This window comes from Rhea americana, unplaced genomic scaffold, assembly GCF_003343005.1.
Source record: "Rhea americana isolate MKP2758 unplaced genomic scaffold, rheAme1 scaffold_257, whole genome shotgun sequence".
NCBI classification, from domain to species: Eukaryota; Metazoa; Chordata; class Aves; order Rheiformes; family Rheidae; genus Rhea; species Rhea americana.
Genome location: NW_028186376.1, coordinates 165,192 through 186,235, shown reverse-complemented (window position 1 = coordinate 186,235; position 21,044 = coordinate 165,192). Strand labels below are relative to the sequence as shown.

Genomic DNA, 21,044 nt, shown 5'->3' with positions numbered 1-21,044 from the left:
CTCCTTTAGGTCCACCAAAATGTGCCCCGGCACTGCCCAGCTACGAGCAGGTAGTAATCCAGGAGCAGCACCTGCTAGCGCCACTCTCCACGGCTACCTCGCCACGGGAAAAGTCGCCACGGCGCTTCTCCCCCAGCCCGTCCTCCAACAGCCCCTGCCTGCCCTCGCCAGGCAGCCTGGTATCCCGCAGCCCGCTCAGCCCCAGCAGCACTGAGCCTTTCACCTGGCCTGATGTCCGTGAGCTGTGCTCTAAATACGCAGCCTTYGGCAGTGCCAGCCCCCGCCGCCCCCCACCAGTGAACCGCAGCCGCTCAGCGCCTGAGCAGGTAGCGGCCGCGCCAGGGCGCAGTGGACGGGCAGCGGCAAAAGCCTCGCCGGTCAATGGCCGAAGCCGGAGCGCTGAGGCTGGGGCCCCCAAGCACCAGCGCAACAGCAGCGATGGGGCGCTCTGCATCACAGCCCAGGCTGCCCTGGGCTCCAGCCAGCGGGTCATTGTCTTGGAGCGGGTGGCCCCGGCCACCGAGGCGGTGGCTGACCCGGAGAGCTACGTGCAGATCCGTTCACCCACCACGCGGGAGAAGATCTGCCTCAAGGCGGTGGTGGAGCGCTGCAAGGCCTACCAGGCCTCAGAGGCATACCGCCGGCGCCAGGCCGAGGTGCCGTCGCGGCCCGCACCCTGGGATCCCCCCGATGCCACCCGCCCTGGCCTCGTCAGAAACCTGCGGGAGAAATTTCAGACGCTCAATGCTGCCAGCTAGGCAGGCGCCCAGTGGGCAGGACTCAGCATGCACATGTGGCCGCAGCGCCCAACTCAGTGCCCACGGGAAGGATCAGGGCAGGCATGAAACTCAAACCAGCTGCCTGGCAGCCCCTCGCTCTCTGCGGCGCTTCCCAACCCGGATGGAGGTGCCCAGTGGTGACTCCAGGCAGTGCTGGAGCACGAGGAGAGGGGAGCCCGCTGGGGGCCCCTGTCCATCCCAGTGCTAGCCCCACAGGCTCCCAGCTGGGGCAGCACCAGGGGTGGCTGCCCACCTGCAGCTGGCACATAGTGCTGGCAAGGGCAGCTGGCACATAGCGCTGGCAAGGGCTTTGCTTTGATTTCTTTACTAGAAAAACAGAAACGAACCAAAAGTTACTCTCTGGTTTCCCAAGCGCTTTCCGGAGGGGCAGCTCGGGCGCTTGCAGGGCACTGCACTGTGCCGGACTGTGGTGAGGGCGGTGCGTGCTGGAGGCCGGTCCTAGTGGCATGGCCCCCCCTCCGCCCTGGGCTGGTTGTGCCAGAGGACGACAGGTCAGGAGAGGGGCTCTGGCAAGCGGTGCTGCGCCAGGGTGCGGGCAGCCAGCAGCAGCAGTGGCGCCCACCAGCCCCCCAGGAGCCTCGGCCAGGCCCATGTCACCCAGTGCTGTGGGCAAAAGCTCTTTGGTTAGTGCCCGGGGGAAGGGGGGGTGCTGGCATAGGGCTGCTGCCTCCCTTCGCACGCATGCTAGCCGGGGGGGGGGAGGGGGCTTATGGCTTTGAAAGGGGGAGAAGGGGTGTGGCGAGGGAGAGCCAGGCACCCACGGGCCCTCCCCACGCCGCATGCGCGGAGCCCCGGGGCATGCGGGAGGTGGGAGGGGGTGAATGCGCATGGCGAGCACAGGCATGCACAGGTATGTGCAAATGGTGGGGGGGGGTGCGCGGGTGCATGTGCACACGTATGGTGAGGCAAATGCACCCACGTGTGTACACACAGCCACTGGCATGCAGGTATTTGTGCGTATACACACACAAAGGAGTGCACAGTAGTACACAAGTTCACATAAATGCACCTATGTGTGCATGTGCACAGAGCTGCGCGCATACTCTCCACATACGGGCAGGTGCGTGCACGGGTGCATAAGTTGTACACACACCTACGCACACAGGTGGTGCCCACATACAGCGCTATACGCATACACGCAGGCGTGCATGCAGAAAGGTGGGCATAACTGTATGCTGACGTGTACAGCCACACATGGGTAAGCACACTGGTGTGCCTGGGCATACACCTGGAGGTGCACATACAGACGCATCACACAGACGTTCAGGTACACACAGGTATACGTCTGGAGGAGTACATATACGAACATACACACGTATGCATACACACATGGCTGTACCTATATGTACTTGTGCACACAGGTATGTCTTCACATAYGCACAGGCATGTGCACAGAGGCATAGATATGCATACATTGTGTGTGCCAATATGTATTCATGTACATGTGGATGCACAGCTGTACGTGTGCATGGAAGTGTACCTATACATATGCGTGCACACTGGGGCGTATTCACCTACACATAGGTGTATGCATATTTCTAAGTATGGAAGTGCATGTACGTGTCCATGCACACAAAGGCATGTGTTCCACATAGGGGTGTGCACACCTATATACATGGAGGTGTACATATACATGCATGCATTCACATACAGAGTGTATGTGTGCATTCATGTACAGGTGCGTGCACACTCCCACAAGCAACGTACATCTACGTGTGCACACAGGCTTGCACTGACATACACAGAGGTGTGTGCACTGTTGTGCACATAAAGGTGTCCACGTGCACATGTGTAAGTGAGCAAGCACATGTGCGCGCACACACACACACACACACGCACGCACGCGCGTTCCCCTCCCCCCGCCGCCCCGGCTCGGACACTGCACTCAGCCCAAGGAGCACCCTGCCATATGAAGCTCAGTGCCGGGTGCCCCTGCACCTTACTGGCATCCATGGCCTGCAAGCTGTGTGAGCGCCAGCGGCACATGGACGCACCCTGCTGGCATGGGGCTGGGGGTGGGGTGCAGCTCACCCACGCAGCTACTTTTTCTTGGGGAAGAAGCTGAACCGTTTCTCTTTGTCCTTTTTGGCCAGGCCAGGCTCCACGGTGGTGATGAGGGGCAGGGGCAGGCTCTGGGCTTTTGTCTTGATGCTTTGGGATTCAATTATTGCTGTGCTGAGACTCTGCAACCATGTGTGCATCTCCTCCTGGGGGCATGAAGTTGGGGTAAGAGGCGGCTGTGCCTGGCTTGGGCACTCCTTGTGGCCCCATGTCCCTCCCTCAGCACCACCAGCTGCCCAGCATCCCTCCCACCACTGCTTGTTGTCCCACATCCCCTTAGGCACAGCCCCATCCCCCTGGGCATGGTTAGTCACCCCCATGCTTCCCCACCCCCAGGGTACCACCAGCTGCTCCATGTCCTTGTGGGCACCATCAGCCACCCCATGGCCTCCTGGACACTGCTGGCCATCTTGTCTTCCCTTGGGTACCACTGGCCACCCCATATTCCCCTGGGTATCATTGGCCCCTCCCATCCCTCTGGGCACTGTCAACCAACCCATCTCCCGCTAGACACTCCTGGCCATTCCGTGTCACCCTGGGCAGTGCTCGCTGCCCCTCACCTCGTCCTTGCCGTGGAAGAGCCACTCGCTGCCATTGCTGAGTCTGGGAACAGAGCAGAAGTGCTGGTGAGGCACTGGCCATGCCACCCCATGCTGTGCTGCCCGTCGGCAGCTGGTCCCTCTGCTCTAGGCCTGAGGGCTGCCAGGGGGCCTTACCTCAGTTTGAAGACATGCTTCTTCTTTTTGTAGCCGGCGGCCACCTCGCAGAGAGCGTTACACAGCCTGAAGGGCTCCTCACCGTGGTAGGGCACTCCCAGCGCCCGGCTCTTAGCATCCTTGTAGAAGGCAAGCTCACCGCCCCGCAGCACACAGTACAGCGTGCTCCACGACCTGCACCGCAACAGCCCCCGTCACCGCCAGCGGGCACGTGCCTGCCGGGGGAGGACACAACAGCAGCGGTAGTGGGGAAAACGGGGCCGTGCCCACCTGTTGGAAGCCCTTTTGGTTGCCGCCTCGAGGTCATGCTTGCGGCCCAGGTAGCCCTCAAGCTGGACACTGTAGGAGCGCTCCAGCTGGGCCGGCAATGTGGCGGGCTCCTCAAGCTCGCCTCGAGGTGCCTGCAGGCCTGGCACCACCGGCTCCTCCTTGGCCTGCCATGTTGCTTCCTCCTCCTCCTTGCCTGTTGTCTCCCTCTGCGCTAGCTGCCACAAAGGGACACGTGTGTTACATGGGGGCCACCAACCAGGCCATGCAACCCATGCTGGAGGAGGATGGGGTGGGAGGCCAGATGGCATCACCTTGTCCCCTGGCCTGGTGCATGGGGGTCACCTAGGGGTGCCCAGGTCCAGTTGTCGGAGCTGCAGCTACCCGCCCACTGCTCCGGCCACCAGGAAAAGGCACATCCCAGCACCCTGTCCCCTCCTGACCATGCTGTAGTGCAAAGATCCAGAGCCACTCAAGTGGGCTGTGGTCCCCTCCACTCCCAGAGTACTCCCTGGTGACGGTGCTATGAACCAGAGGAGAGACAGGACCCTCCAGATGCCTTTGCCAATCACAGTGGAGAGAGCTAGAAGGTGCCATGAGCAAGTGCCTGGCTCCCAGCCCAGCCGCAGTGCCATGCCACCTGGCCCCAGGGCCAGGGGCACTCATGGCTGCAGGGGCAGTGCCTGGCATTCAGCACTCCCAGAGGAGCTGGTGCCTCAGCCTCACGCAGAGACCAGCATCCCCAGCTCCTCAAGGTGCTGGGGCACCCCTTGTCATGGGGGTTCCCTGGGGGGCTAGGCACCCATGTGGCTGGATGCTGGTCCCCTGTTCCCTTGGCGAGGGGACTCGTGGATGTGGGGCAAGGGGAGGTAGGGGGCTAGCAGGGCAGACAGCCCAGAGAGCTGCCTGATTGCACTGGCATCAGCAAGCTGCCACCAAGGGGGTTTGGGAGCACAAATCACAGCAGAAGGAGGAATCAGAAGCGGGGGGGGGGGGGACAGTGAGGGCTGAAGCCATCATCTCCCATTCGGGGCACGAACAGATCCAGCACCTTAGCCAAACCGGGATGGGCGCTGAGGCAAAAAGTGCCCAGGAACTGGGCTGGGCCATGGTCCATGCAGGGACCCAGTTGGGCATCCTAGGCCCAGCTGCAACTGGGGATAATGGATGATCGTGGCTGGCTGGGGCTCTAGGAGGGGATACCAGGTAGAGGATTGACACAGTTTGGGCAGTGTCTGCAGTTTCCAGTGGCTGTTGCAGTTGGATGGATGGGATGCCCATCTGAGGGTTTGTGCCTGCCACTCTCCTTCTTTGCCTGTGCCTGGAGCCAGTGGGGGGTCCCAGGATGGTCCCAGGCCCACCAAGGCTTAAGAAATGACCCTGGGCATCGGTCTGGGCATCCATCAGGCTGTAGCCATTGCAGGCAGCTATGGGCCAGAGACCACACGGAGCAGCTGCATGGTGTGTTGTGGAGAGATCCTGTCCCCAAGCAGTCAGAAGGTGGCAATAGCCCCAAGCAGGCAGAGCAGGCATGAAGAGAGCAGGGAAGAGTGAGGGCTTGTCCCCAAGAAGACAGAGAAAGCAGGAGGGGATCCTGCCCCCAAGCAGCCAGAAGATGCTCATGTCCCTGAGCAGGCAGAGCAAGCAGAAGAGGATCCTATGTCTGAGCAGGCAGAACAGACAGTAGGAGCAGAGGCAGTCATAGGATGGTAGTGTAGGCACGGGCAGCCAGGAGTACTGTCACTGTGTGCCTCTGTGCAGCTCTGACTGGTGTTCCCTCTGGGTCAGGGCAGAGCTGGCCTGACTCCCAAGGCTGGGTGCTTCAGAAAGCTTGGCATCATGTGGTGAGGAGAGTTGGGGCAGCACGGCATCCCCACAGCCCGTTCAYGCAGGTCTTGGAGCTCTCTCCTGGGGTGTCTGTTGTCCACAGAGCCTCACCATCACCAGAGGACAGAGAGAGTGTGGCGTGGTTGGAATCTGACCTCCGTAGGGCCAATGGGTCCATCTCTCCTGTCATCCCCTGGACATCCCTGGGTATCTTTTCGCTGGGGCTTGCATGCAGCACTTCACATTGTAACTTGTGGCCTCCTGGCTGCTGCCATGATCCTGGAAAGTCACCAGACACCCATACACCAGCCTCTGCTGGCTTGCCCAAGCCTTGTTGCAGGGAGCGCAGCCCAGGCAGGGGTGCACTGAGCTGCCTTTGCTCGCAGCACAACATTTCCTGCCCACAACACAAATGAGTGCCTCTGGCAGTCTTTTCCTCAATGCTGGAGGGACCTCCTGGCCTGCTTGCCACCAACAGCAGGGACAGCCAGGCCTCCCTGCACTGCCGACAGCGGCATCCAGGGTGCCTCTCCGATCTTCAGCCACCAGGCTTGTAGCCCCATGGGACTCACATGGGCTGATACCACACATGAATGTGCCCTGTCTGACCTGGCATGCTCCAGGAAGGCTACAGGGCAAAACATGCAAGGCACATCGCTTCTGCTCCCACAGCAGTCCCTGACCCCGGGGACAGCCATGCAGGGACAAGCTGGGGCACAAGGGAAGATTTGGCCTGTGTGCCTGGCGGCCACCTGGCATTTTGAGATTACTCCAACATTTATTTAACTCAACACAAAGAATAACTCAAGGGCTCAACATGCAGTTCATAGGCCCTTCTCCAGCAGAGCCAGTGCAGGGAAGGGAGGGAGACCAAACATGGAGCAGGGACCAGGGAGCCATCAGCATGCCATGGATAGGTTCACAGGGAGCAATCTGCCAAGAGCCTGTGGAAAACATGGGGAGACTTTTGTGCTGTTGGGGAAGGAGAAAGTAAAATCAAGAACTGACCGGTTCTGGTCCATCAGGGGCAAGTGGAGAGGCATCCTGCACTATTAAGCCCTTCTTCTCCTCCTCCTCCTCGGACCTATGGCACGGAAGCAGCCTTTTCAGCAAGATGACCCAGCAGCATCCCTGCTTAGGTACAGGAGTGGTGGTGGGACAGTTTTGAACGGGTGTTTTGTGCCTTGCGCTTCACAGAGCATCCCCTAATGGCCCAGCCCCACCAGCTTTGAGGAAAATCTCACGATCCCATTGGGAAAACACAGCCACCCATGGCCTGGAGTGTAACAGGTGTTTAACATCCCACTGCAGAATTGCTGCAAGCACCATGACGGAGCTCGGGTCAAGGATGGCAACCAGGTTTTGGGAATATCTTATGCTTTCTTTTCCCTTGAAGAAATAAAAGCCCCTGAAAGATGGTGCTGAAGCAAGACTAACGGTTGTGGATGGATGGCACTGAAGTAAGACTAAATGTTATGGACGGGTCTTTCACTCTCCTACTTCACTTGCATTGATTTACCTATGAGTGATCTTGCTCAGAAAGGGTAAATCACTAAAAAATCCTTCATGTTGCACTTCAGGGAAGAAAATAACGATACTGAAATGTTGAAAATGATGCCCACCTTCAGCCCTCATGTGTAAGCTGAGACCTCTGGGCTGCTCCAGGGACTAATCCCTGCCAGAGATGCTGTGGCCTTAATGGCCATTCGGGCACGTTGGCTGGCCCTGTGCAGAGGACTGCAAAGGCACTTCTTACCCTGCTTCCAGCTCAGCATCCAGATCCAAGTCATAATTGGGAGCCAAGGTCAGCGTCACTGTGCCCTGTGCTGGCTCCTCTTGCAGCTTCTGCTTGCCTAGGAGTTCAAGCTGCCAGGGAACAGGGCAAAGGAGTTAGAAGATAGGCTGGGACATAGCCAGAAGTGGAGCTGGCCATGGCCATGGGAAGGGGCTGTATGATATGGGGAAACTGAGGCAGGATAGCTGGCAACGTCCCACTCTCAGGGTGATCTGGGGTTGGCTGTGCCCATTTGTGGTGGGGCTGAGCCACCTGGGGCACCCTGGGAGGATGCTGGAGACTGGGTTTTCCTCACCGTAGTCAGCTTCCTCAGGGCGGCGAAACGCTCCTCCCAGGTAGCCGTAGACTTCTCAAAGGCCTCATGCCTCTTCAGCAGTTTCTCCACACTATCCACAGTGTGCCCGTAATCACCACTGGCCAGGTAAGGTTCCTGCGCGATGAGCCAGGCCTCGGCCACCGAGGCATCCCTGGAGAACTGGCAGACCTCTAGCACTGCGGGGAGGACGAGGGCTGTCTCAGCCCTGTGGCAGAGGCCTGTGCCACCTCGAGGGTTCTGGGGGAGCTGACCGACATGCCAGTGCCTGGCAGTGTCCCCCTTGCTACCCACTGAACCACAGCCCCTCTGTGCACTCACACAGGCGCAGCCAGTCCCAGCGTCTGTCCCATGTCTCCACCATGGCTTTCCTCTTCTCCATCAGCTCTATCAGCTTTGCCCTGATCTGCAAGGGACAAGGGTGTCACCACTGAGGGACAACTTCCACTGGTCACCTTGCCCTGGCCTTGGGGCCCAGCAGAGTCAGGAAACAGGGGATCCCCCAGGTAGTTGGCTCTGAGCCCCTGGTCCTATCTCCAAACAAAACCCTCCGCAGTCGGGCTGGACGACTCCACGTGGACCTGCTGGGGAGCCCCCAGATGGGGCAATTCTCTCCTGGCAGCCCAGCACTCAGTGTAGAGGCTGCCCCAAGCCGCAGCCAACCTTACCTCGGCTGCCTCACGGTGCTTGCGTTGCAGCAGCTTCTTGCCTAAGTTGATGCAGGTGGTGAAGCTCTTATCTCGTGTGTCAATCTCTGCCTTGATGCCCTGATGGTATTTCATGAGCAGCTCCACGGATGAGACATCCCTGGGGAAGGAGAGGTGCCCATGTCAGTGCCAGACAGCACCATGCAGGGACCCAGGGATGGGCACCTGCGGTGAACAACGTTACCTGGGCTTCTCCTGTGTCTTGATCTGCCAGATGATGCTCTCAATCCAGGAGAGGAGGTCCCGCACCATGCTGAAGAAGCGAAATTTCTCGGCCGTGTCCAGGAGCTGGGCACGCCGCCCACTGCATGCCTCCAACAGTGCCCGCAGGGCCCTCACCACCTCCTGCTCCTGCTGCTGGATGCTGTTGGCCTTCTCCCCCGCATATGCTGTCTGCAGGCGTGCTGCCACCTCCCGAAACTGCTGCACCTGCCTCACAGAGACAGAGAGCATGAGGGAACATCCTGCCATTCGAGGAGCCTTCCAGAGTGTCCTCCCCACACCACACTTTCCTGGCTGCCCCAGGGGTCCCCATCAGCATCCCAGCTACAGTGCCTGGCTGAACCTTACCTGGGTCTCCAGCAGCTGGATGTCCCGCTCAAAGGCAGTGTGCATGCGATGGAAAGCCTTGGCCGTGCTAGTGTCGCAGCCTAGGTCCTGGGGCAGCTCCTTCTGCTTGTCTGCAATGAGGGCAAGAATCTCAGCAGCATCGTAGAAGTACTTGTGCAGGTCATGGGAGGCAGTGAGGAGCTGTCTGCGTGTGTCAATGAGCTCCAGGAGGTCAGCCCAGCTCTCGTTCAGCCCATCCTTCCACTCAGCCATGGTGGCGGCCTCCGTGTGCCCCGCATCAATGAGGTCCTCAATGGTCAAGTTGACTCGGTCCACACGCTCTTGCCCCACGCTGCCCGTCTCCCGTGCAAACTCCCGAAACTTCTCCCGCAGCAGCTGTGGGGAGAAAGGGTCCCACCTGTCATGCAAGAGTGCATGCTGGCCCCTGGCACGACACCATGCCCTGCATCTCCTGACCTGTCTCCTGCTGCATGCTAGCCCTGGGAACAATTGGTGGACTCACTGTGGCATGGTCGAAGTCCTGCCCCATCTCCTGGGAGGAAGCCACCACATCACGCTCAGCGATCCATTGCTCCAGATCCTCCACCTCGCGCTTCAGCTGGAAGAGGCGGCACATGTTCTCCAGCCTCCGACGGCGCTCCTCAGCCACCTCCTTCAGCCTCGCATAGTGCTTGTCCATCTGGCCCTGCAGCCGGATGATCTGCTCCCTGCACAGCCCCAGGCACATAGACACCCCAGTTCTCATCTGGCATGGCCCCGTGCAGCCCGTGGTGCCCACTCCTTGCCAGGGGAGCCGCCCAGTGCCCAGTGGGCCCCCACTACCATGAGAAGCCTTCCATGAGAAAAGTGCACCACATGGACTTGTTCTCCCAAAAATGCAAAGCTGCTGATGATGCTGGGGACTGGCCCATGGGCTGGGAAACCTGGTGATTAATGAAACATTTCCTAGCAGAGATGCCACCTCCCACAGTTAGTCTCCAGCCAGGTCCAGCAACTTGCCTATGAATCATTTACTAGACATTTAATGTACCAAGTGGACTTTGGGGGAAGAAAACCCATTGAAGCTAAGTTTTGGGCTGCCAGCAATGAGCGACTTGTGTTCCTGCCTACCCCCCCATATTGTCATCACAGAGCCTGGGGGGACCAGCAGAGCTGCAGTCTAGTGGTGCTACTAGCCTGACCAAGGCACCATGGCACTAAATAGCACCAGAGCTTCAGCAGTGCCCAAATCTTACCTACCTGTAAGCCTACAAGGTGCTGAGGGCACCGTGGGGACAGCCCCGAGCTGGGGGACACAGGTGGCACCTACCCCTCAGGGTGGCCGGCAGAGAGCAGCTGCTGAGCTCTCCCTGCCAGCTTCTTGATGTTTTGGCCATAGTCCTCGATGGATCGCTGCTGCCGGACGTGTCTTTTCAGCATCACCAAGCTACTCTCTTCATCCTGTGGCAGGGCAGACACAACTGCCTGTCAGTATGTGGCATGCCCACAGGACAGGGATTGAGATTCAGCCCCAGTGTCCACCCTGCGGGCACATCCTGTCTCCATCCCAAGCAATTGTGAGCTCAGTCCCTGCCAGTGGCATGGCATAGTATGGTATGGCATAAGATGGCACGCCATGGTAAAGAGGGCCCTCCAAAGGCCCTTGGGCATTAAACAGGGCACAGTGCTGCCTCTTACCTTGGGTTTCTCATCTGCTACCATGTAGAGCTCCTGCTCACTGATCCAGGCCTCTGCCTCACTGGCATCCAAGTAGTACTGCTGGGCCTTGTTGGCCTCGTGCAGGCGCTGGAGGCGGTTGCTGGTCTCTGTTTGAAGGATGTCCCACAGCTTCCTCAGCTCCTGCACCTGTGTGTTCAGCTCCGGCCACTGCCTGTCGGCCTCTGCTGCCATGGCGTCACCCCGGCTCAGCACCTCAGCCACGCGTGGGGCATGGCCCACCAGTTCCTTCTGCAGAGTCTGCCAGGAGAGTGTCACAGGCGTCAGGTGTTCCTGAGTGCTTGCACTGGCACAGCGCCTGCCTGGTACAGCACCCTTCCCTGCACACGGGACTCTGCATCCCCCAGTGGCCACAGGGGGCAGATGTCCCTTAGGGGACCAGGCTAGGCAGTGGCTCAGGTGCCCAGGAGCCAGCAGGGTAGTGAGTGGGCTGGGCTGGCTCAAGACATGGCTCAAGACTTCCCAGCACTGTTTATAGCCAGGCATCCCCCAGCCTCCTCGATAAAGGCAGAGAGGCGAGGTCAGAGGCCTGAGTATGGTTACCAAGCCCAGTCCTGGTGTCCTGCAGCGAGTCTCTGCATAGACTCACCTGGTTCTTCTTCATGAGGCGCTGCACGGTTTGGAGGTCAGTGCCATGGTCAGTGGATCTCGCCCGGGGCAGCCTCTCCTGCACCCAGAGCTGTGGGCAAGAGTACCCCCCTGAGGGCTCGTCGGCACATGCACAAGGCACTGCTGCAGCCCTTCCCCATGGTACCGGCCAGAACACCCTTGGGGCTCCCCACACCAGATGCTGCAGGCACAGGGTCTTTCCCAGGCTCCTGAGGCTTGAGGCTGAGTGCAGCCCCAGCCTGGCAGACCTGGGGTGTTCCAGGAACTAGTGTGGCTGGAATGCTGGGCAGGGATGCCAGCCAGAGAGGCAAAGAAAGGGCCCTGGCACGTGAGAGAGCTCACCATCTCTTCCTCYACATCCAGTTTGAGCTTGTACAGGGCCTTGAATGTCTCCATCTCCTTCTTCATCCTCTCCACGGGCATCAGCAGGTCCAACAATCGCTGCAGGAGTGCCTGCATCTCGCTGTCCGCCTCCCGTGTGGCCCCTCCAAGTGGGGCACCCTGTAACATCAGCTCCTCCATCTCCTGCTTTCGTGCTCCCACTTGCTCTTCCAGTCTCTGGAAGAGAAGAGTGGTGTGGGCCAAACCCTGCCCAGAAAGGGGACTCACCCACCCTGGTTTCCAGAGTTGGGATGAGTGGGCAGAGTGGGGATGTGGGTGCCACGGGAGCAGAGGCACACCGAGCTGACAACAATCCCTAGCAGGCATGCCTTAATGATGTCCAGCCCCTTCCACACCAGCAGACCACAGCAGGACCGACTTGGACTTAGCCCTGGCCTCATTTGGGGATGCTCCTAGTGATTCAAACCTGCAATCCCAAACTGGATTTGTGGTAGTCAGGTGACCCTGCTGGGTAGTTTGTACCTATACCTGAAGGAAACACCCAAGGCAATACACTTTTTTGAAGGATGTGGAGGAATATCCCCATTTGTCCTCCATGAGAGCCTTTGATTTGAGGCACCGGGTAAGTATGAAAGCAATTTGCTGTATCGTGGTATTATGGCAGCTCTGATTTAGGCTCCTTGCTTGCCCTGGGAACGGGGCTGAAGAGCATTCCTCTAAGCCCCAGGCTGCATCTGCAGTTTCACTCCCTTTCCCATGGTTTAACCAGGAGAGCTTTCCCACAGAGCAACCACAAAGGGTCTGGGTCCTTCGACACTGTTGTGGTGCCACCCTGGGACTGTGGGCACTAATTCAGAGAGGTGCTGACAGTCCAAGCCCACCTGGCTTGCAGGATGCTTGGTGTCCCAGGCGCAGGCAGTTCTCTGCCCACAACAAGCGATTATGGGAGGTTAAGGGGACAGAGGTCTGGGTCCCTCCAAACTTGAGGTGCCATTCCACCCACCGTCAGCCTCTTCAGCAGCAAGTTGGTACTAGTGAGGTCTTTGGCCTTCTCAGTGGCATGCAGCTCATCCTCCATCTTGCCAAGCCAGCGGTCCAGGTCGCTGTAGCTCTGGGCGTACAGCTCCGAGCGGTTGACCTCGAAGAGCTGCTGGGCTTTTTCCTCAGTAGCAGCCCGTAGTTGGTCCCACAGTGCATGTAGCTTGGTCAGGTGCTGCAACACTAGCGCCCCATACTGCGGCTTCTGGCCTGCCAGCTCCTTCCCTTCCTGCCAGCACGTGCAGAAGTTAGCATCCACTGAGCACCAGGGCCCCTGGCACCAGCCATACCAAACCCAGGGAATTTTCTGCTCCAGGATGGGGCTTCCCCACCTGGCACTTGGATGAATGCTGCCACCTCATCTGGGAGCACCCCTGGTGGCTGTTCCTGGCCTTGGTGAAAATAGCAGGTCCCATTCCTGCTGAAGCCAGACGCAACCACCCCCAGGACTTACTGTGTCAATCTTCTCCAGCCAGCTCTGGCTGGCAGCCTGCTCTGCCATGAATGCCTGGTGCTTCAGCCACTTCTTGTGGAGGGTCCGGGCTGCACCATAAGACTTGTCCTGTGCTGTCAGCATCTTTTCATTGATCCACAGAGTGAGCTGGGAGCAGGACAGGACAGGCATCATGTCTTGGCTGCCCTCCCAGTGCCGTGCAGGGGCACTGTAGAGCCCACAGGCCCTGGAGCATGGGGTCCCACAGGGCTCCCTGACCGAGGCTCAGCCCTGACAGGGCAGCACCAGCCCAGGGGTGGCAGACAGGATATAGTCCTTCAGGCCCTGAGGCTCCACCATGCCCACCCGTGTCCACTGCTCTCCTACCTCGTGCCAGTTTTGAAGGAAGGTCTGCAACTTGTGGTTGTCCTGCAGCAAACCCGTCGCCTCCTGCACCTTGGCCACATTTGCCTTGTGCCTAGGTGGGACAGAGAAGAGCAGCATCCACCTGTGCTGCCTCAGGACAGTCTTTGCTGACTCCTTGCCACTCATTGTTGGGGGGGGGACTCACCTTTCCTGTAAGTTCTGACACTTCTCTGTGATCTTCTCGGAGAAGATGTTGCCATCGGCCACCAGCTTAGTACCACTTACCACTATGCTGGTGATCTTCTCTTCACTGTTCTGCATGCTGGTGCAGAAGTCCTCGAACCTCCGCAGGGCAGCAGCTGAGCCCTCCAGTGTGTTAGGCAGCTCAAGGTGAGCCAGTGTATACTCCTGCAACATGAAGTGGCTCAGGGCTGCGACACACTGAACGCCACCACTGCCACGCAGCCCTTGATGTGATCACTGCCACCCTTTTTAGAGTGCTGCCAGTCTTCGCCTGCAGCAGAGCCCACTGGGGATGAATGCTGCTCCCCAGTGTGGTCTCCCTAGTATGGACTGGGGTGTGTAGGGGAGAGTGGCTTCCTTGCCTGACTCAGTCCAGGTCTTTTCCAGGATTTGGGACCCCTGCCCAAGATTTGGTCATGCCTGGCATAGTGATGTCTCCAGCTACCCCTTCCCTTTTGCATGTGGGAGCAGTCCAAGGGCTGCACTTGGGATGCCTTCACCCAGACGTGAGCTGTGTCTGCAAGAGCCATGTCCGGCCAGCACAGACATCCTGTGAGCACCCAGGCCCCTGCACCTACCTGGTTGCTGAGGAGCACCTCAGCCTGCTTGGTGTCACGGAGAAACTCCTGGAAGCCAATGCACTGCATGAGGAAGTGGTGCCGGGTATCCCACATCTTGCACAGGGCACCCCAGCCCGTGTCCATGCCCTCCAGGCGCTGCCGGAGCTGTTCATACTCAGGGTCCACCTGGCCCTGTGTCACTTGCTTGCCCATCTCCTTCACACTGCTATACGCAGCCTCATGCTCCTTGATGTCCTCCTGTGTGGCCACGTGCTGCCGGAGGAGCTGCTCGGCTTCAGCCAGCGATACTGGCATCTCATCTGAGGCAACGGCTTTCTGTGCCCTGAAGAGCCAGGCCTGGAAGTCATCAAGGTCTTGCAGGAAGTGCTGCAGCTTGCCAACTTCACCCAGCGAGGCTGCCTGGCTCTGCAGGGCATCCTGCAGCTCATCCCAAGCGGCCACCATGACCCTCAGGTGCTCCTGGATGTCTGCTGCCAGGTCTGGATGATCCTCAGCCAGGTGCTGAGCTTGGGGCYGCAAGGCACCCAGGCGGCTCTCAATGGCAGCCAGCTCACGTTCGATGCCGTACAGCTTGCGCTGGATGGCCAGTACTCCAGCCAGGTCCCGTCCCATGTCCTGTGTGGACACCACCGTGCGAGTCTTGCTCAGGATCCACCTGTGGGTCTCCTCGCAGTCCATGTAGTAGTTGAGCAGGCTCAGCGCTGAGTCCACGGCTTTCTGCTGCTGTGCCACCAGCTCACGAAACCTGCCCCATCTGCATGGTAGAGGGAGTCAGGGCCACTTTGCCCAGATGCTACTGTGGCTTGGTCAACTGCTGGGCCAGGCAGTGGCCATACAGGGACACACATACCCCTGCAGCATGGGCATCAAGGGGTGTGGGAGCAAAGGAACAATGTCCCAAGCATTCAAACCCAGTTGCCAACATCCCCCAAACTCCCACCATGGTGCAGTGCAAATGCAGTGGGAGCTGACAAACAGTTCAATCTCCTCTCTTCTCACAGGGTATATACCTGGTGTTGAGCTGCTCCTGACACTGCTGGATATGGGGGCTGCGTGGGTGCCCACTCCTGATCAGGCTGTCGGCTGCCTGGTTGATGCCATCAATTTGGGAGGCCAAGCTGCTCATCTCCTGTTCCAGGCTGTCAAACCTGCTGAGTGCAAGGGCTAAGAACAGGCCCCACCTCAAGACACTAGGCCCTGATCCTGGAAGTGGCAGGTGCCCATCCTCTCCCAGCGGAGCCCATACCTGTGCTGGACCACATCCAGGTCCTCCAGTGTGTTGGGGATCTCCATCTGTTCCAGCCACGTCTCCTTCGCGCCCATCCAGAGCTGGCAAGCATCGGTCTCACTGAAGATCGTATAAAGGTYCAGGCTGTCCTGCAGCTTCTGGCGCCGCAGCTCGGCCAGGCTCGCCACCTCACTGTAGAGGGCCTGCAAGGTCGTCAGCCGGCTTTGGGCCTCAAGGTCAGCACTCAGCTCAGAAGGGAAGTCCTCAGCTTGCTGGCCCAGGCTGCTGAGAAGCTGCTCAGCCCTGGCCACCTCCTCTAGCAGCTCCTGGTGCTTCTTCACCAGTGCCTGGGTGGAGGATTCATCATGGCCCAGCTCCTCGCTGCCCGCCAGCCGCTGGGCATCCTGCAGCCAAGTCTTTAGCTCATCCGCTTCCACCTGGAACTGGAAGAAGCTCTCGGCATCCTGTAGGCTCCTCTGGCGGAAAGCAGCCAGCTCCTGCAGCTGGGCCCAGAGTGCCCGCACCTCTGCCATGCGGCTCCGCAGCCGGGCCGCCTCAGTGTGCCCTGCGGCCACCAGGCACTCGCCTGTTGCCAGTGCCTGCTCCAGCTGGCCACCCCGGCCCCGCAGCTCGTCCTCAAAGGCAGCATGCTTACGCTGCAGGAGGAGGACACCAGTGAGGTCCTTGCCATAGTCCAGGGAGGAATAGATCTGCTCCTTCTCCTTGATCCAGCCCTCTGCCTCATCCAACTCCCAAAAGCATTTCCACAGGCACTTGGACTGCTCCAGGCGAGCCTTCCTCTGGGCTGACAGTGCCTGCAGCTCCTGCTGGCACATCTCCAGGTGGCTCACACGGTCCCGAATGACTTTAGGGTCACAGGGCCGGTACCCTGGCAGGGCAGAGCATGGGCACACATGAGCATGCTCCCCTATCTCCTGCACTGCCCAGACATCCTGGAGGCAATGGCACACCTACCTTCGGCATCAGCAAAGCGGAGGGCCGCACTGCTCACAGCCTGCACCTTCTCTGCCTGCATGGCCATGTCACCCTCCAGCAGCCGGTGCTTCTGCAGCAGGTCTTCTACCTCCAGCAGGTGCTTCCCAAATTCAGGTGATGCCAGCTGTGCCTGTGGGAAAGCATAAGCTGGCACGGCTCTGCAGTAGGGACGTCCTAATACTGAGCCATAAGGACCCTCTGGAGGAGGGCCTGGCAAGTCCGCAGGTATTGAACCTATGCACTGCTGCCAGCTGTACACTCTAATGCTGCTTCTCCAGCTGCCTCCGTGCCCTCAGACTACACCCCTGCAACTGTTGTAGCCCGATGTCTCAAGCCTTTCCAGCCCATATGCCTTGCACTGGAGTATGTGGGCTCCCAGGTGCTGTGACTGTTTGCTCTGAGAGCTAAATCCCCTTCCACACACTGCTGCTTCCCAGGACAAAAAGATCCTATAATCTGTTCTGCTTCCCTGGTAGGGTCTCATTAATGCCCTGGCTGTTGGTGTTAAGGCATCCAATCTGCAGTGACATYAACCCAGGGAAGTGAGCGCCACTGAACACAGGGTATCAACATGGAAGGACCCCGAGAAACCCAACGTTTGATGGCCTCCCATGGCATGACCTGCAGCTCACCTTGATTTCATCCATCCAGTCAATGCTGTGCAGCATCTCCTGGAAGAGGTGCTGGAGGGTGAGGTTCATCTCGAGGCGCTGGCGTCGGGCATGTAGCAGCTCCAGGAGGTATTCCCAGAGCCGCAAGATGTTGTCCTTGCGGCCATTGATGCGCTTGATGTCGTGGTAGTTCTCCACCTCTAGCTCCTTTGCCACTGCCTCAATGGCCTGCACACGCTCCTTGTAAGCAGCTGTGTCCGTCTCAATGGCCTCGTGCTTCTTCTTGGCTGCCTCCACCGCTGGCAGGTCTTGGCCAAAATTATCCTGCCCAAAGAAATGTCTTTGGTGACACCCACGCTGAGTGTGCACTGGAGTGGTGCCTGAGCTGGGCTGGGGTCCTCAACTGTGCCCCCCTCACCTGTGCCACCAGGCGCTGGTTCTCTCTCAGCCAGGCCTCCCGCATGGCTGCCTTGCTGTCAAAGCGCCGCGCCAGCTGCTCCAGCTTCTCCTGCCGGATGAGCTCATTGCGCAGCACCAGCTCCCGCTCGTGCTCTGCTTTTTCCAGCTGCTCCCAGGCCTGGGCAAACACACRTGAACCAGGGCTGACACCCAGTCCCACAACTCCCTTGCAAGGTTTCCCAGTGATGTTTTACTTTGCTAGCAAACCTGAACATGCCCAGTGATGCAGGGAGCATCGCTGTGCYGGCAGGCAGGGCTGGCAATCTGGCATCTCCAAGGGGGCAACAAATGCCCCATCCTGACCAAGGGTAAATCTGTCCTGCCCTTGCATGGGGAACAAAAGAGGGCAGAAAAGGCCTGGGAGGGGAGCTAAGGGAAGATGTTGCCCCCGAGTTATGGGGTGCCCTTTGGAGAGACTGGAGATCCTTGGCACCAGGCCTTGCCAGGTTGGTGTAAGCCCAGGGGAGGCTGACAAGACAGGCCACCTACCCTGTTGATGTCAGAGACCAGCCGGCCCTCATGTGGGGTGTACACACGCTGGTTGTTGGCCCGCATCCGTGACTGGATGGTGAAGAGTAGCACCTCCAGGTTACCCTTCTCCTGAAATCTATCCCAGAGAGAGCTCAGCCCTGGGACATTTATGGATACCACGCCACCCAGCCAAGRGCACAGCACCAGCCCTGCTCCAGGGGCTTGTTCCCCCTGGGGCATGGCAGTGCTGCAGGAGAGGCTCAGGGTGCTTACTTGGGGGGTTTCTCCACAGTGCGGTAGGTGCTGAAGGCTTGGAGCTGGTGCTGCACACCAGCCAGGGAGTTGGCAAAGTTGCGGCTGTTGAGGGAGGTGATGGTCTGCTCGATCCAGGTGAGCAGGTCAGAGGCCAGCCCACTGTAGCGCTCAATCATCCGTTCCGTCTCCTTGGCGTGCTCAATCACCTGTGGCAGGGGGTGGCAGTGAGCACCWGTGGGCTCCCCCCATGTCTGGGCATTGGCGCCATGCCCTAGAAGCTCCCTCACAATAGTCCCAGTGCTGTCCCCTACCTTGCCCAGACGTCTTCCCTCCACCTCCAGCACCTTCATCTTGGAGAAGTAGTGGTAGAAAGCCACCACGTAGGTGATGATGGACTTCTCGTCAGGGTTCTCTGTGAACACGTCTGCCCAGCACAAGGAATAGGATTTAGCCCCGTGCACCAACCCTGTCCCAGTCTGCGCAGCATCGCGAGAAAACAAGAGCACCATCCCGGATTGCTACCCCAGCCCCAGGCAGTGATGGGCCTGCATGGCCTCATGAGGTCTTTCTTTGTGCTGGCTTCCAACCAGGGAGCTCTGGAGCTTCTTTATTCCCAAAATACAAGCCCCAGGGTGAACATTTCATTGTGACAGTCTCTCAGGCAGCCAAAATCCAGCACCTCTTTCCTTCCATGGGGCAGAGATATGTTCCAATGAGGAACAGTGGCAGCAACAGTGGTGACAGCAGCCAGCTTTACCCTGGGAGTCTGCCCAGGAGCCCTGGCCCCTGTGCTGGCCCCAGCTCAGCCCTGCAGCCTTACCTTCGGGATCAAGGAGYGGAGTGATGCCTAGGTGCCTCTCTGCCACACTGAAGGCATGCTCCAGGTTGTGCCGGGCATTGGATTTGGTTAGGTTGTGGAAGTCAACCAGCTCAGGCCTGGGGACGAAAAGTGTAGGACAGTGGTGATGCAGCTGGCAAGGGGATTGTGCCCCTGCTGGACCCCCTGCAGTAGCACCCAGCACCTCCTGCCACCATTTCCCCAGGCTACCTTGGCATCTCCCRATGATGGTGGCACCGTGGCTGGGGACAAGGTGCTGGCTGCCCAGCTCCACTTACCTGTGCTTGTGAATGAGGGCATTGAATGCCAGCCCRTCCTTCCAGCTTGAGGTGAAGTTATTGACGTTCACATGGGGGTACCTGTGGGAGGGACAGGCATCACCCTGTGCTGCAGCTGGGCAGCGCTGCAACACCCCCAGACCCCATTTACCCCAGGCATCACCAAACCCTGCTGGCTAGTCCAGATGTAGCCGAAGTTCTGCCACTTACCCTGCCGTCTTCATCTGGCACCAGAGCAGTAGCGCATCCCTGGCGGAGCGCGTCTCCCGGCCCTCCTGTGTTTCCACGATGATGTCCTGGATCTGGAAGGGCAGAAGGACATCCTTAGGGCTGGGGGGCCTCCATAGGGCATGGTTTCCCTTGGGAAAGCACCATGGCCCCTGTGGCAGTGCTGGCCAGCAAACCATGTGCTGCTAACCTCATGGGGTGTGGAAACACCCCCTGGGGAACACAGTGCACCCTGGCCTGGCCTCCTGGCACAGCCCCACCTGGAAGCGCAGGATGATGGTCCAGATGAGGCCGAGGATGAGGCGGTGGTTGCCATCCACAATGTCATGGGAGCCCATGTTCTCCAGGTGCACTCGCTGCTCCTTCAGGAATTGCAGTGCCTTGTCCACATTTTCCAGGCAGTGGATCCGCATCCGGCCCTTGGTGGGCTTGGGCTGGGRGACAGCAGCACTCAGCACTTGCCCTGGCCCAGCCCCACAACACCCTCCCCTCGTTAGTGAAGTGTCCCCATTCCTGCCCACCAGCTGCCGGTGACACCCTGCAGCAGCAGAGGCCACCCTTTTGGCACCCCCATGTCCCAAAACCATCCTAACCCCTGTACCCACACCAGTTCAACAGCCAGAGCAGGTCAGCTCCAGCCTCCTTGGAACCCTGGAGCCAAGGTTGCATGGAACAGCATGACTCTGGCCCAAGGGTCCCCAGCTRGAGGGGAGTCATACCAGGAGCTCTCCCGAAAGCACTTCCAGCAGTTTAAGGAGCACCCGTCCGTCTCGGAGGTCCATGTAGAGGTCAGAGATGCGGCATGTCACACGAGCCAAGTGGGAGTTCACCCACTTGGTGAAGGTTTTCTTCTGCACGGCCTCCCGCTCATCTGCAAGAAGAACAAGTAGGGTAGCATCTGGTGGTAGGTACATACCTCAGCACCACGGGATCTGGGGAAGAAGGGACCCAGGAGGGTTGATGAAGCCCAGGAGGACAGAAGGAACTCAGGGAGATGGAGGGGACCCAGGAGGACAGAGGGATCTACAGGGATGGAGAGGATCCAGGAGGGTCAACAGGACACAGAAAACCGGATGTAGGATCAGAGCCCCAGACCTGCCAGGGCTTTGATGCGGGAGCGCTCGAAGAGCCGGGCTGAGCTGTTGTCGTTGTCAAGCTCATTGTCGGAGGCGTCCCAGCGAGTGTTGATGCGGCTGTACTGCTGCTGGATCTCCACGTGGTCATAGTCATTCTCCGAGGTCATGTTCCTGGTGTCCCCTGGCCAGGTGTCCTTCAGCTACCAGGAGCAGGCACCTA

At 59.2% G+C, this 21,044-nt stretch overlaps 2 protein-coding genes across 4 annotated transcripts in view; one reads left to right on the top strand and one right to left on the bottom strand.

Moving 5' to 3' along the window:
* Positions 1–1,135, top strand: part of PLEKHG3 (pleckstrin homology and RhoGEF domain containing G3) — a 14,527-nt gene extending 13,392 nt beyond the window's left edge. Inside the window, exon 18 of the mRNA XM_085307310.1 lies at positions 10–1,135. Within this exon, the coding sequence (XP_085163436.1) occupies positions 10–758 (749 nt within the window). The 3' untranslated portion in view covers positions 759–1,135. The remainder of the gene's footprint in view (positions 1–9) is intronic.
* SPTB (spectrin beta, erythrocytic) lies at positions 1,089–21,044 on the bottom strand. 3 transcript variants are annotated; one of them, XM_085307301.1, is made up of 35 exons: positions 20,844–21,044; positions 20,468–20,619; positions 20,009–20,182; positions 19,731–19,822; positions 19,521–19,601; positions 19,225–19,340; positions 18,716–18,828; positions 18,423–18,610; positions 18,168–18,285; positions 17,638–17,796; positions 17,241–17,543; positions 16,588–16,738; positions 15,631–16,501; positions 15,395–15,535; positions 14,382–15,138; positions 13,766–13,968; positions 13,582–13,672; positions 13,216–13,362; positions 12,727–12,990; positions 11,724–11,939; positions 11,362–11,451; positions 10,734–11,012; positions 10,366–10,496; positions 9,559–9,763; positions 9,057–9,431; positions 8,671–8,915; positions 8,448–8,586; positions 8,101–8,185; positions 7,762–7,958; positions 7,428–7,537; positions 6,680–6,755; positions 3,848–4,062; positions 3,578–3,751; positions 3,422–3,464; positions 1,089–3,007 (listed from the first exon to the last, which is right to left on the bottom strand). In XM_085307301.1, the coding sequence occupies exons 1-35, from the start codon at positions 20,989–20,991 to the stop codon at positions 2,840–2,842; spliced, it is 7,017 nt and encodes a 2,338-aa protein (XP_085163427.1). In that variant the 5' UTR covers positions 20,992–21,044; the 3' UTR covers positions 1,089–2,839. The 3 variants fall into 3 exon arrangements, with proteins under 3 accessions (XP_085163427.1, XP_085163428.1, XP_085163429.1); XM_085307302.1 differs by having other exon boundaries at positions 15,395–15,532; XM_085307303.1 differs by lacking the exons at positions 1,089–3,007; positions 3,422–3,464; positions 3,578–3,751; positions 3,848–4,062; positions 6,680–6,755 and adding an exon at positions 6,430–6,615.